Source organism: Coturnix japonica, chromosome 1 (genome assembly GCF_054131305.1).
Source record: "Coturnix japonica strain WE chromosome 1, WE-NBRP24, whole genome shotgun sequence".
Lineage (NCBI taxonomy): Eukaryota > Metazoa > Chordata > Aves > Galliformes > Phasianidae > Coturnix > Coturnix japonica.
The window spans coordinates 27,198,126-27,213,668 of NC_140663.1; the positions used below are offsets into that span (position 1 = coordinate 27,198,126).

The following is a 15,543-nucleotide window of genomic DNA, read 5'->3' on the forward strand; positions in this document are numbered from 1 at the left end:
GGGTATCACTGGTTCTGATTCTGCAATGTTAGTGCAAATTACTTGTGGTCAGAAAGGAAGGGTCAACTTCCTTACCTATGGTCTGTCACCTATCACCTGACACCTAAATCTATATTATCTAAATCTGGGAAGGAATCTACTGAGGTAATCAAGCCACTAAGATGCCACCGGCTCTGTACATCTGTGCTGATGTAATGCTTTCCACTACTTCATTATTTATGGAGACAAATTTAGCTCTAGTATAAAATACGTTGTTCTTTTTAGGAAAGAAACAAAGCAAAACAAAACAAAAAAACAGAAAGACAACACAGTGCATTAAGCATGAATTGTGTGGAATTTTTTGTGCTGCTACATCTTGATGCATACTATCAAATGCACTTTGTATCAGTCCTTGCAGCCCTTACTCTCAATTGTTTATTAATGCTTCCCTTCTAATTCTATATTTGCTTCCAAAGTAGATGGGGAATAAAATGGGAGTTCTCCAGTGACTAACATGACATTTTTGAGTTCTCATGGATGTTAACAAAAGACTGTGCACACCAGTGAATAAAAGCTATTTACTGCGTTAAAAATGACACTGAAATTGCATCCCGTGTGGATCTTTTTTATTATTATTAAAGTCGTTCATTAAATGCTTGCTATTTCCTGCAAAGCAATATTTTCAAAAAGATTAAGTGGTCCATAAATGGGCTGGATAAGTTCATGATCAACCATCATTCTGCAGCTTGATTATCTATAAATCTGTGTGAGCAGTGCTGGCAGCCTCTTGTCATTGGGCCCTCAGTCTGCAGTGTTCAGTTTTCTAAGCCCCTGACCAAGGGAGGTGTGAACACTCAAACCACAGAGCTCAGAGGCACTTCCTCCCACCCACCTCACATCTCACAGCCACTGGATGCCCATGCATGCATGCACTGTGGGCAAAAAGAGACCAACAGGTGTTGGTCAAGTGCTCAAGGCTATGGCACCTTGAGGCAGATGGGTGGTTTGGTGGTGGGGCAGGGGTGGTGGTCAGGCTGAGGAAGAGACATCTAGAGCTTTTCCAGGCACTTCACTGTTGTATCAGTGGGATGGCACTGACAGTTCCCACTTCTTCTCATAGAGATGGAAAGAAAGAGCTGTTCTCAGTCCCAGAGGGAGCAGAGAAGGCACGCACTTACACTTCAGGTTCACCTAGAAGGACACTGAAATGTGTCACTGTGAGGCAGCTTGGCTGAATATGGCTTTTATTTAAGCAAGTAACTCCACCTTGTCTTAAGAAGCCTTTGAAACAAAGCTTTTACGTCATTCATTCCTGTTCTCAAAAATCTTCTATGTGTATTTCCATTAAACACATTGAAAACATATTTATTGCTTTAATGGGAATATATACAATGCTGTAACATGGGCCAATTATGAAAGAAATATAGATTTGAATAACCGTTAGCGTGCAGAAATAAAGTTAAAAGTGATTAACAAAGTTAGTTATATATATTCAGAGCTACGTGGCAGTTTTGTCCCAGAATAATTATAAAGGAGCTTTCCACTGCTTCAGAGTTAAGGTGTTGTTTTTTGATGGATTGTTTATTGTGTGTTTTCTGTTTGTTTGGTTTTTGTTGTTTGTTTTGCGTTTTGTTTTTTTTCCCCCTGGATTTGAAGCTTATTATTGTGACCAGAAAGAAGGGAGGGAAATTATACAGTTGTACAAATAGGATCAAAATTTGTTCCATTTGAACTTTAGCCTATGAACTAAATAGGATACAGATTAGCTCAGGCTACAAATCTGAGCAGACATAGGAAATGTCAGCAATGTTAATGAGCGAGCAGACATTTATCAGGGAGCTGCTGTGAAAGTAATCTTCTTGCTGAGCCATTGAAGATAGGCGACCAGGTTGCACACGTAATTGGGAGCACCATGTGTACAATGAGGCAGAACAGACCACTCTTTTCACAGAGGCAATGCTACAGTTGCATATATGCAAGTCATTCTCTTTCTTTGTGTGTGTAATTTTGTGCATGGCTGCCCCTAACCGTGCAGTCTTTGAGGGGCTGCACTGTATCAAATGGATCCTTTCATCTGTGACACCTAAAGGGACACAGCCAGAGCCTTCTTGACGTTACAAACACGCAGTTCCCTCATAGAACCAAAATAGCTTCAAAATAGGTTTGGCTTTATTCTTTGTGCCTCAGACAAGCAAAATAGTCAGTGTCATTCAGTTTGTGTATATTTTTAGCTTCTTTGAGCATCATTCCTGGGTCCTACCACAAGGGAAAATCTCTGCTGACTTTCCCGGGATTAATTTACATCACAGCTGAGAGGAAGTGACAGCATCCATCAGCCGCTCCTCCAACACAGCTGGCCCCGTGCTCAGGTGTGCTCCATCAGCCATGCCATGTGCTTAAAGCTCAGAGCCAGAAGCCCCTCAGTCTATGGCACTTCTTCATCGTGAAGTTTTCCCTTAATGACTGATCTATATCTTCTCTGTTCAGTGGCTGCTTTCTCAGGACTTTCAGGTACAGTGCACAGCAAATACACAGTAAATTCACATCTGTGTTTTCCTTTGATCTTGATCTTGCCAAACTCAGAGAGAAAATTTATTACCTAATTCACTTGAAACCAGTCTGTTTTGTACATGAAAAGCATTTTGGTTACAGCGAAATCTGTGCAAAAAATGCTGGAACACAACAAAGCACAGAAATTATTTAAAATACTTAAGAACAATTTTATCTTCACCCCTAAGAGCACTAAGCCAAATTCAGCTGTCTGCAGGAAGAGAAGTAGGTCTGCTGCTGCTGACCAGATGTACCTGAGAATGTATTTTGTGTATGAACCTTAAATTCTAAAAGCTGAAAAAAGTCAAATGCAACAGGTGAGGAACTGCTAGCAGATATTAACCACAGGAAGTAATTCAAATACATGGAGCATATAAAATGATTTGAAAGATGCATGAATGGTGAAAACATGCTGCAGGAGAAATAAAAAGATCACTCAAATGAGCTTTATGAGTATCTATAGCTTTGCAGGGAATTGATGGAGCGTCTCAAAGTTTGGTGTGATTGAGGGATTTAGATCTGCATGAATGAGGAGTACAAATTGACCTTCTGAGGTGCAGATTTTAGAAGCAGTTTCAATTGAGTTTGTTGAGGTGTTTAGTGGTGGTTTATTTTTGCTGCTTCTGTTTTTAAAAGGACTTTGATTTCCTATAATCCTCATTCAGAAGGAAAAAAAAAAAAGACCAAATATAATTAGGATTTCAGCAACAACTTTCTCAGTCTGGATCAAGTCCCAAAGCAATAGAAAATACAGATGAGTTTGAACTGGCAGAATTAGGGCTAAAGTAAGAATTTGCCTCCAGATTTGTCCCAACTCAGTGATGTTAATCATACAGCTGCTTGTGAGCGCAGGGAATGCACAGTGAAAATGTCTGTTTTAGGCTTTGTAAAAGGATAATTAACACTGGTTGAAGCCTTTAAAGCAACACAACCGATCTCCATCACAAGTGATAAATTCAATGTAAGAAAGTTTGAAAGCATAACAAAATGAAATGATCTGTCGTGGGTGCTGTCAGTACTGCGCTGAGGCAGGCCAGCACTGAAACTGATCTGTCAGGAGTTCACCTCTGTGCCCACAGGTGAGAAGAGGGAACAGTGTATAATTTTTATGAATAAAACAGCAAGCGGGGTGTCATGTAGTTACACAACCAAGTCTGCTGCCTTTTCCCCACCCTGTCTGCAGCCAGAAGAAGGCAACCCAGTAACTATGTGAAGGAGTTAATTTGCTGCGTGAATGATGTCAGAGGCAGTGCTCTTGCTGCTGGGGCTGAAGGGCAGGAGCTGCCTATGGCAGCCGGGATGGGTCTGAGCACAGCCTGCCTTTCTGCTGAGCTGGGCTGCTTCTGGGGGGATCACAAGCTCTGTGGGTTCCAGCTGCCTTTCCTTTGAAGGAAGAATCGGCTGAGCAGCCTCTCAAGTTTACCAAGTGAAGAAACTGAATTATTTCTTCTCCTCCTGCTGTGTTTTTCACAAGAGCATCAGAGAACATCAGACATAATTATTACCCAGAGGAAACTTAAAATGGCAAAAGCGGGCTAATTAAAGAGGGATCATTTAAGCTGTAGATACATTACCCCCTCACATTGCCACTGGCAATGTCTATGAGGCCAAATTCTCACAGTGCCTGCTTTTAAATGAGCTTCAATGTCAGTTTGTCAGCTGCCTGACCAGGCAAGGCAAGGGCAGGGGGTTCCCGCTCCAGGCCCTGCAGGCCCTGACAGCCAAGTGTTGACCACAGAATTTGCAACAAAACTGGGATTTCTTGCCTTGTGTGTTTTCAAGAGGAGTCAATGTGAGCATGGTCATTCTGTCCATGGTTGGAATGCTGCTCCTGGCCCTGGAGCCAGTGCCTGCAGCTGCCCTGAGAGCAGAAGGTGCCCGCTGCATCCAGGACCAGCTGTGGGAGATCACTGGATGTTATGATTGCCCTAAATATTTTTGTTTATGTTTCTATCAAAGTAATCAAGAAAATAAGCAAAAAAGAGCTTTGACGTGATAAGTCAGATGAGATATTCAAAAGCAGCATCAGCTGCGGTTTCCCATAAGAAATAATGTAGTTGTGGAAATTGCACTTAAGTCAGTACTTTGTTTCTGTTGTTCTATTTAGGTGATGTTCTATCTGTGCTGATGCAGTTCTGCTTATTTTGGTTTTTAAGATGACTCGTCCTGAAAGAAGTCCTTAAAAAATTTCTTTTACAATTCCAACCCATGTTGCTGATGCATAAATGACATCCGAGGAATTACACTGTGAGTCTAAAATAGTAAAATGAGATTACTGATAAAAACTGATTTTAGGATGAAGAACAGTAATTGAGTTTGGCTCTTTTATGGATGAAACATTATGTGATCAATGGATTCTTATGGTTTGAAGTAATTAAAGTTTCATGTTAGAGATCAATCTATGAACAGATGAGTAGAATGAAGGGTGAAAATCTGTTACATTAAATAATGTCTCTTTGGCATTTTCTAGGCTGTAAACTGGCAGTAAGAAAATACTGATTAGTGTAGATCTAGATGTGTAAGTGATGTTAACAACTGATAAGTTAAATATATATATATATGTGTGTGTATGCTGTTTTTTTATTAGAATGACAGTCTTGGAACCAAACAAACAAAAAAGAAAAGAAACAACTCAGAAGTGAAATACTGACATACTAATGACTATTCACAGGGATTTGCAACATGGTCTTTTTCCTTGCAGGCCCCCTCAGAATCTTTTCTTCTTAGTGAGAAACCCAGCTGTGCTCTTTCCTCTCAGGGCAGAAATTTGGCCACCATGCTAAAGCAACAAGAAGTTTTACATTTTTAATTGGAAGCTAAAATAGCAACAGAGGAGCTTGCTGGGGTTGTGAGCATGTGGAACATGGTGGTACTGCTGCTCTGGTTCAGGCAGAAGCTGCAGCTGCAGTGGGACCTCTCTGACGTAGTGTGGAACAACCGTTTCTCCACAAGCTGTACACTCAGCAGATGCCAGAGCTGCTCAAGTCTTCCTATTTGTATTACTCTGAAATATTTCCTTAAATATGTAGCAAAAGCTATCTGGTGACTTTGAACTTAAATTATTAACTGGTTTTGGGGCAAGTTAAACTGCATTTGCCTGTAAGTTAGTTTTGCCATTAAAAAATAACTAGCTGAATTAAAGCTACTGCTGTTTTTGTCTGAGAAAAGGAGGGAGGCCATGCAAGCTGAGTGATGCGTTGCAATGCACTGGGATTCATGCACTTCAGAGGAGACCCACAAGTGCAGTCTGCCCAGAGCGTCCTGCACTGGAACACAGACACCAACCGCCCACTCCAGGTAAGACTCCACGTGGGCTCAGGACCTGCCCCCTACACCCCTGTATCTGAAGCTTTTGCTGCTGTGTCCATTTTGTGGAAAGCTTATGCTGGCACCAAGTGTGGGCAGCTGTACAGTGCTCCCCACCTAAACATCCATTTCCTTCACACCCTAGAAAAAAGCAGTGCATTTCAGATACGGCTTAATGACCATATTCCACCAGTTGAGATGGAAAAGATGGATGCCAGAGCAAAGGTGTGCTGATAAAGATGCTTGAGGTAGCCAGCCCTCTTTTCTTGCCCACAACCAGTTTGTGAATGACACAAATGGGCAGCAGCACAGCTATTGTCCTTTTCTACAGCTTACCAACACTGCTGCTTTTTGTCAGCCTGTTTCACCCCAGCATTGAATTCAGCATTGTAGCTGAAGACATTTCTGCCTTTGTGTCTGTAAGTCAATTAACTTAGGGCAATTACTCTGCAGAGAGGTGACAATTCCTTTATGGAAGTTATTGAATTCTAGTACAGCAAACAGTACATCAATAATGAAAGGCCACTAAAAGAACACAATGTACTTGCATTGTTCAGAAATATAGAAATAGAATATATATATTTTATGGACTATATTGTCTGGTGGACATTTAAGCCTTGAAATTAGACATAAATTTTTAATAATACTTAGATTTATTTTTCAAAGAAAATGAAAAACATGCTACTAATTAGTGGCTTGACTGAACAGGAGGGAGATAGGCAAAGGGGGGTGAAAGTGGATGACAGCGAAGGTCACCGAGATGTCTCATTGGACTTTGTTGACCTTTAGAAGAACTCCCAACTGATTAGTAACCTTGAATACTGATAAATTAGATAACATTCACACACGCCATTTCCATTTTTATTCAGCAGAGACTTCCAGCTTTGTTCAGCAGGGTAACTTCTGCTCTTCACATGCATGTGGCACTGTCTCTCCAAGGATATGATTCAAGGTTTAGTTATTATGTTATGTTTCAATCTTTGGCTTTTAAGCCTGCTTCTTTTTGTATTGTACTGTGCTTCATAAACCTGCAGTAGCACAGAGTTCTCGGGTCATGGTAGACAAAAGGAAAGATATGTTTACTTTCCATCTATCCATATTTTCAGTTTTGAATAAATGCTGGGATTAAGTACCAGTTTTACTGTGCCTTCCAGGGAGTGACTCATATCTGCTATGGAATTTGATGTCAGGAGATGAACTAAACCAAAGCAAGGGCAGGCACACTTACCCTTAACTTATCTTTCCCCAGACCCAAAATGGGAATGCTCACAGCTGTGATGTGGATGTCTGCCCTTCCCTCTAGCTACTCCACTGGTTCCAGTCAGTGCCTTCTATACCATGCAACAGTGCATGAGGATTTTGTGCTTGGAAAATGTTCGGTCTTCTTTATGTCTATCAAAACCGTTAAGTCTGTTTTTCATGTATTTCCTGCACCTATCTTATTCCTTTTCTTTAATGAAAGTGAAGTGCAATTTCTAAACAGTAGCACCGTCTGTTAAACCTCCTTTCAGAAATAGGCATGCAGCTGCCACTGAAATCAACGGGAAGTGTACCTCTGTGGCTGAGGGCAAAACATGACCTCTGAACAATTGCTAGCAGGCAAGAAAACACTGCACAGAGAACGGCCTCCTTTTCAAGGAGCTTACACTCTGCTTAAGAAACATTGATTGCAGCTTGCCTGGAACTGGACAAAACAGTAAATCCCTTGACTACCTGTTATTTATGGACAGAGTGAGGATAAAGGTTTGTTTGATCGGACAAATCTTCATAGTTTTAATGGTCCGATGTAAGCTATCAATCAGATTTTGCAGGATTTCTTCAGATTTTTGGTGTCTTGGTTTTGTTTGTGCTGTTTGCATTCAGTGGCCTAAGATTTCCTGTATTCCCTGCTTCACAAACTTGCAGTAATTGATACACACCAGGGCTCAAGGAGGTAATAGAATTGCAGAATCATTTGAGCTGGAAGGGACCCTTAAAGGTCATCTAGTCCAGCTCCCTGTAACGAAGAGATACATGGTACATGAAGTTGCACGGCATTCCTTCCATCTCTTGTATATGAAACACTACATGGTAGCATCTGTTTGAAGGAAAATAGAGTTTTGTTAAAAATAAATACATAGATTTCTCTAATAATCTCTTAGTATGTGAGGGAAGTTTAGCCTGTGACAACCGAGAAGGTAAGAGAGATGCTAAAGACAAGAAAGGCACATCGAAAAGAACATGACTACTAGAGCACTGTTTAAGGGGGTGGTGCCACTTGGGGCAGTTTCCTCCTCTTGTTTTGTTTCCATTCTTTGTGATGAATTTCTTATGTATTCAGCCATTTCAGTCCTTAATTTCTAAGCACTGCTTTATTCTGTATGTCTCTCCCAGAATAAAATGACTTTGGCCATGTAGCCTCTTTTATTTATCGTCCCAACAGTGCAGTAATGAAAATAGAGCTTGCATATTGAAGTGATCCCCATGCATTAAGATACTTTACACAAACAACTGAAACAGCTGTGGAGCTTATGGAGAAACAAACCTGCCTATGGCAGCTGGAGAGAGTCTAAAGAGCATCCTCTTTAGTCTGGACATATCTAAGTCATGCAGAAATGGTCCGATGGTAGCAGCATCTCATTGGCAAGTAGAATCTGATCTCTGGGCACATACACTGTTCTGTTGAATCCATTGTAATGACTGACATGCATGAAGTTAATAACTGAGACAAGAAATGACAGGCATAGAGTTATGCTGGGCAGAAACTCCCACATGCTCCTCTCTAATTCTTCCGCTCCTCTCTACATGCATTGCCCAGCTGCCCAGGCATGCTGACAAAGGATTAAAAACAACAACACGCATGAAAAAATGATACCCTTGAAAAAGAAAGAGGACACAAACAGAAACTTAAGGTAAGAGAAATATTTATTTAAATTTCCACAATAACGAGCTTATACTGAACAAATTCAATCAAGAAATAATAGTAAGTGCAGTAAAACAAGGAAATATTGATGACTTTTCCCATCAGAAAACATTAAGAAGCCATGCCTGTGCATTACAGTTTTTGTTTTTAGGTTTTTTTTTTCAGTGTTTTTTATTTGTTTATTTTTTGTTGTTTGTTTTTACAACAGCTTGTATCTTTATTTTTTTTTCAGCGCATATACTGTACATATCACATCTTAGCTGCTATGTTCTCCTGAAGGCTTCATCCTTTTACTCCAACATCTGCTATATTCTGCAGTGAACATTCAAACACATTTGTGAAGAACCAATTATGTTTAGGCAAAAATCTCTGCATCTGGTCAAGTGTTGGACTCTCAAAGCTTTGGAAGACCCTGTAAGAGCTCCTGGTTGACTTTGGATCTTGACGTCATTATATATAGCATCACAACATGTCACTTTATAACTCACCTAATGTCTTGCATAATGAAGTCAGAAAGACAAGTAGCCAGAACATTTTAGGTCTGACTTCATTCAAAGGTTTACACATCTGAGCTTATCTTGAGTCCCATAAATTTCATTCTGATTTAAAAATCTGAGTTCATCACATTTCTGCACTTTAGATGGACAAGAACAATTCAATTCTAGTTTTAATTTTGTACAATTTTTGGTCTAATGGTCTTTTGTGACAGAAAATTCTTTAACCAGAAACTGCTTTTGAGAGATGGTTGTTGGTGTCACAGTTCCTGAAGGCACTGTGGATCCACTGAGCAACAGACGTGGCCATTCTAAAGGAAGAACAAAGAGAATTGGAACATTTAGAATCTTGCATGAGCTCAGTCAGTTTAACAGCCTCAGCCATTTGAAACTCACACCAGAAGATTTTAAGGTATAGTTTTGTAAAATACAAATGAGTACAAATTTTGATTATATTCATGTAATTGTTGTTGTTTCCTTCCAATGTCTAAAGGAATAGGCTACAATGATTCTTTAAATTGCTTGGTTTTCTGTGGTCTGTATCCCAAAGCTACAACAGTCAAGCTGAAAGGAGCTAGGATCAGCAGAAGAAATGCTCCTCACATAAAGGTATCAGGCATTTGTCCAAGTAAGAAAGCTGTTGAACAAGACAGGGCAGCTGGGAGTTTTATTTAGATTAGACAGAAGGGACTCTGGGTTTTATTCACTTGAATGTTTCAAGTTAATTCTTTCTGGCTGCAACACCATAAAATGTTAATCCATGCCATTTTTCCCGATAGCTTGGACATTTTTCTGAGAATATTTGAAATTAAGGGAACCTATTACCTACAGACATGATTAAGCTATGAAGTGCTTATTTCCCTACTTTTTCTGCTACTTCTTTTCTTCAACTGAGTCTTGCAATACCAATAAAATTCATATTATTTTTAAATTGTTCCAAATACATTTAGTTGACTAAATTGCCAGGAATAATTAAAGATGAAGGTCTGAATCATTCGAATATTTTCTTTCTCTTCTTCTGTTACAGAAGGTTAGACAATTCTAATGTTCACCTTCTTGTGAGTTGAAATGGTTTTCTGGCTAATTCTGCTTTAGCTGATGCCAAGCTTTCTGAATTCTTAAAGGATTTGTGTAAACCCATTTCGCTATAGCTTGGTTAGAGAGGCTTAGCCTCGAGCTTTGACCTTCAGTGTGATTCTCTGCAAGAAAAGAATAAGGGGACAGAGGGCAAACGAGAGAACTATACAAATTGGGTATAGCATTAACCTGATCTGGAGGAGAGAGGTTCTTGCATGCAGAACTACAATGTGAAAATGATGCCAATACAAACAGTGAATTTCAAAAGAAAACTGCTCTGAAGAGAGAGGGCCAAAGTCCTACATCTTCATTGTTAAGCAGATTCTCTTCTGAGCTGTTTTAAATCCAAGGGTCTGGCAGAGTAAATGTTGACATCTTCTGAATACTCACAATGCAGTAATATATTTCATCTATTGTGTTCTATTCTGTTGATGTGTTTACGTGGAACATATATCAGTCCATGCTTAAAGATTCAGTCTTTGCTGAGACTCAGAGTAAAGGGCAGAGGGGAGCAACACATTGGTGGCCGTACCTTGAACTGGTATGTTATTTCTGCATTATCACTGATTAGTGCTACCACAAAAACACATTTCCTTGCACTTACCTGTGTGTTACAGAAGAATCATGCATAATATTTCATTTTACAGATAGGGAAAATAAGGTGCAAAAACCTCAGAAAGCCACCCAATCCCAACTGGTAGGTCACAAGATTACAGTTTCTCATTCCCTCTTTTCTGTATTCCATCAGCTGCAGTACTCACTGATATGAGTTTGTGCACATAAGCACGTTGAAACATCCTTTGAGCAGCATCTGGCTTTCTAACCATTAGCCACTGTCAGATCACAGCACTTTCTCCCAACCACCCACCCGTTCTGACATTAAGACAAATGCCCAAATGTTCTCACTTGGCATGTGCTACTTTTCCATAGTAAAGGACCTACCTCCCATCAGCAGCAACTGCTGCTTCATGCAGTATTATGTCAGAAAAGTATTGGAGGAAGGTGCTGCTTGACACCTTCTTCTCCGTAATCAATTACTTCCCAGCTCACCCAGAAGGAGGTGTCGAAGTCAAATTATTTTTATGTGTAATTTTCTAAGTAGTTAATGGTACTGTGTACTAGAGTTTGGGAAGTCTGTTCCTCAGATAGGATATAAGAAAAAGATCTTGATGAATTTCAGTAAAAATTAAAGATATCTGGATGAACCCTCCTCTCTCTTTCTCTCTCCTTGGCTACTGTGGGATCACTCTTCTTCATTCTTTAGTACTGGTACTATTCACCATACAGGGTCTATTTTTAATGGGAAAACTAATTTTAACATCTTTTTCTCTTACAGCTTTAGTTCACATCAGCCTAGAGCCATTAAAAAAAAAATCCCTCAGTGGCTTCCTTTGACTACAGAAATTACTAAATATTCTCTACATCATGTAGATTCCTACTAGTAATTTTAAAGCAAGGAAGCTATAGAACTGTGTGACTAGTTCCATTATTCTCAATGCAATTATTATTCTCAAAGAACAAATCAAATCATTCTGATTTCTCTGTAGTATCACACAGAATGCATGTCTTGAAGTCTAACCTTACATATCTATTTGTTTCTTTATATATTTCCCAGATACCATAGAGCTGTACAGTAAGAACTGCAATCAAGCTTGCACTGAGCTGTTGCAAAAAAGCCAACCTCTGCAACTTGTGTGCAGCCCAGTACAGCACAGGCTGTTGCTCTGCATCTGGCCTGCTAGCACATTAAACTATCATTCCAGCACATGCAAGAATGAAGTTAACAAAACTGAACACTTTTACTGTAATATCCTCTGCTTTTAAACAAGTGCAGACACCAACTGACTGGACTCAATACATTAATATCTATATGTACAGAACAAGCTGGAGAAGCAGCATCTCAGCTTAATTTTTATGTTCCTTACCTTACACTGGCAGAGTGTGCACTCTGTGCCATGCTTAATCCAAGAAGATCCAGTAAAGCGAACAACATTTGTTTCATCCAGGCAGGTTTTAGTGATGTCATTACGGATGGTGTCCGCTTGGCAGGGGTCAGAGACACAGCGTGGGCAGCATTCGTTCTCAGGGAGGACACTGAACTCACAGTCCACATCTGGGCATGGCAAGGGCCAACAGTCAACCTCTCCTTGCTGTTTAAAAGTATTATGAGAAGAAGATAAAATTATTAGCTGTTGTTTTACTTCCCTGCATATTTCTCTGATTCAACACTATGTTTGTTTGCTGGCTAGTTTTTTTCTATCTGGTCCTATTCAGAAGACAGTATGGAGAACACATTTATTTATTGTGGGAAACAAAGCAAGTTGCTTTCTCTGCTTGCTACCGGGTAAGTCCATTGCATTTAACTTATTTCAATATACTCTGCATCAAGCTACAGCTGAAACTTCTCTATGAACCTTGTGAAATACAGAATAACTGTCCTTGTGATGTCCTACTTCTGAGAGAGACAGAAACCATAATAGTACTACACTATGAAAGTGCTTTGAAATCTCTATTTCCTCAGTTCTATTGAGGTTGTTAGTTTCCAATATAATTCCTCAACTGTTCAGCTCAAGGTAAGGTTACAGCTTATTTGTTCCACTGGCTTGACTAAGGGTGCTGAGCTACCAGCAACCCAATTGAGAAGGGAACATCATAGCATTCTCAGTGAGAAGACCTCCACTGGCTTACTGTCTATTTTGGAGGTTATGAACTGATTACTTGGTTTCCAAACTTAATCACACTTTCTGCATGTTGCACAATGGGCTCAATACAGAGCATGAAAAAGACAAAAGGAAGACTTGCTTGGGCCAGCATGTTGTTAGGGGACGTTATTGTACACCTATACACAGATCTTAAGAAGTCTGATCATTGACTTCAGCTACTAGAAGTTGGGTGAATTTCCATTCAGTTCTGAAGAAGGGACAAAGTTTCAGATCTATCAGTCAAAGGGAACAGTTCACTGATGTCATTAAAGCCAGTTTGCTCTGGAGAAGATCTATCTCTGACCTCCAACTTACCCAGCTCGTCCAAGCACAGACTGTCAAGATTTGAGGGGGGATGAAGAGAATAGCATTTCTCACAAGGAAAGAAGTGTATTCACCAAAGTGAACCTAACATTTTGAGGATTATGGGTTCAATACCAGAACAATAGCAGAAAAAAATCCCCAGAGGTTTGCCATTGCTTCAATTTTACACCTCTCGTTGCAGAAACTATTGTTGAAGTTACTCCTTCACAGAATTCTCATCTGGATCAATTTTCCTCTCTTTTTGAATCTCATGATAGAAAGAATGAAAGCAATCTTAAAACCAGTTACTGATCATGACATTTTGATTTATATTTGTAGTGATGGACAGGGCAAGGATCGGGCAATATGCTGTCACCTAAAAACCACCGTGACAAGAGAAATAATATAGGCTTTAATTACAGAAGTAGCATCTTGAATAAAGAGACATCTATTGAGATCCCAAACTGTCAGAGTTTTTTGTTTTGTTTCTAAGACTTTTAATGAAACACCTGGGAATCCATTTCACTGGATTTTAGCAGTGGCAACACCAAAAGCAGTGTCTATAGAAATTGGTTTCTGGCTGTTATTCATGGTACACTGACAAGGGAAAGCTGGACTAGGCTTTACATTTGGAGATAACCTGTGATAAAAGCTAGTTGCTTTTATCTTGGGATTTCTTTCTTTCACGGAAATTCCCTGTACACCATTATGCAGTACAGGTTTGCTAAGACTCTGAAATACATGCCCAGGAAAAAGATTACAAGCTTCAAAAGATATATATTTTCAAACCTTATTTCATTAATATGAAGAATGCATCAAGTCTCATTAATTTTTCTGTTACTGGAAATGTCTGAGTGAATAAACATGTTTTAGTCTATCAACATCTTTGAAATTATCAACTGTGATAACAAATACATATCTAGAATATCCTTATACAGCCTCATCAGCATCTGAATGAGTGAAAACATGAGTGTTACTGCATAGGTGCCATACTCAAATGACCTCCACTCTTTGCTAAAACAATTTCCATGATTAAATAATTTCTATTATGTCCAAATACATTTTTGACTGGAACTTGATAATACTGATGAATATCCATGAAAGTCAGATTTTGATTATACACATACTCCAGAAGGAACTAAATGGATGCTAATATATGAAAATGAATATTTGGAAATTAGCATATCTCATGCCCTTTTTTTCCTCCTGCTTATTCCACTGTAATCAGAACCCTTACCAAGCAGCGACACTGCTGACAGTTTTGTATCCAGGAGTCACCACTGTTGTAGGAAATCTCCCCACTCTGATGTAAACATTGACTGCTGAGCCTTGGGTCACATTCAGGACAGCAAAATAGGTCAACAGTGGGATTTTCACAGTCACAGACCATTCGCCGGCACATCACGTATCCGCTCTGTTGTTGGAAGACAGATACAGAGTGATGGCAGAAATCTGCTTGAATCTTACAATTCTTGCACCAAACTTTGATTTGTTGGCATGACTGTAAACCACAGCCAGCTCATGCATTTTTCCTCTATACAATACCTTTGCTGAAATACAATTCAGAGAGTTAGAAGCCACAAAACACTCAGTAATGACCATAAAGTTCCCCTGTTGTCTCATATAAATCCTTCATACAACCAACTTACTTTCAGACGATTCTAGCCTAAGGTGGTGAAGCTCAAGCGTGTCTTTACCAAGGATCAAATTTTAATGGGTTGAATAGAGTTATATCCTTTTTATATGGGCACGGTTTGAGTCTCCTGATAAACTTCTAGATCAGTTCCCTCTCTTTTATAGTTATTCATGTAAAGATGATGATATCTAGTGAAAAATTAAATTCATGCCAGTGAAAATTGAATTTCTGAAATGCTCAGGATTTTTTTTCAGCAGTGTATTGGCATTTAGCTTGTGGGCTTCCTACAACAAATATCTGAGAAAGCTAAGCAGAGACAGCATTGACCTCTTTTTATAGCCATCTGCTGGAGATGCTGGTGTCAGTTATCAACACCAGTATGTGCCTGGATGATTTCTTTGCATGAAAATGCCATTACTCCCACCCAGAAAAAATAGGCAGCATCTCTGGTAAAAGAACAGTACATTTTCCCTTCTGCCAGTACTATATGAGAAACTTCATGGAAGCTCTGCTCATGCAGGTTGAAGGGAGAAGCTCTCCCCCAAAGCCCTACAAAACTCCATTATTGTAAAGCACCACATACGCAAATGAAAA

At 39.6% G+C, this 15,543-nt stretch overlaps 1 protein-coding gene across 1 annotated transcript in view; it reads right to left on the reverse strand.

The window, feature by feature from the left end:
• Positions 1-8,721: 8,721 nt before the first annotated feature.
• The window catches only part of NELL2 (neural EGFL like 2), a 140,036-nt gene continuing 133,214 nt past the window's right edge, over positions 8,722-15,543 (reverse strand). Inside the window, exons 18-20 of the mRNA XM_015854888.3 lie at positions 14,551-14,727; positions 12,234-12,458; positions 8,722-9,542 (exon numbers count right to left, since the gene is read on the reverse strand). Coding sequence (XP_015710374.1) covers positions 9,492-9,542; positions 12,234-12,458; positions 14,551-14,727 — 453 coding nt within the window. The 3' untranslated portion in view covers positions 8,722-9,491. The remainder of the gene's footprint in view (positions 9,543-12,233; positions 12,459-14,550; positions 14,728-15,543) is intronic.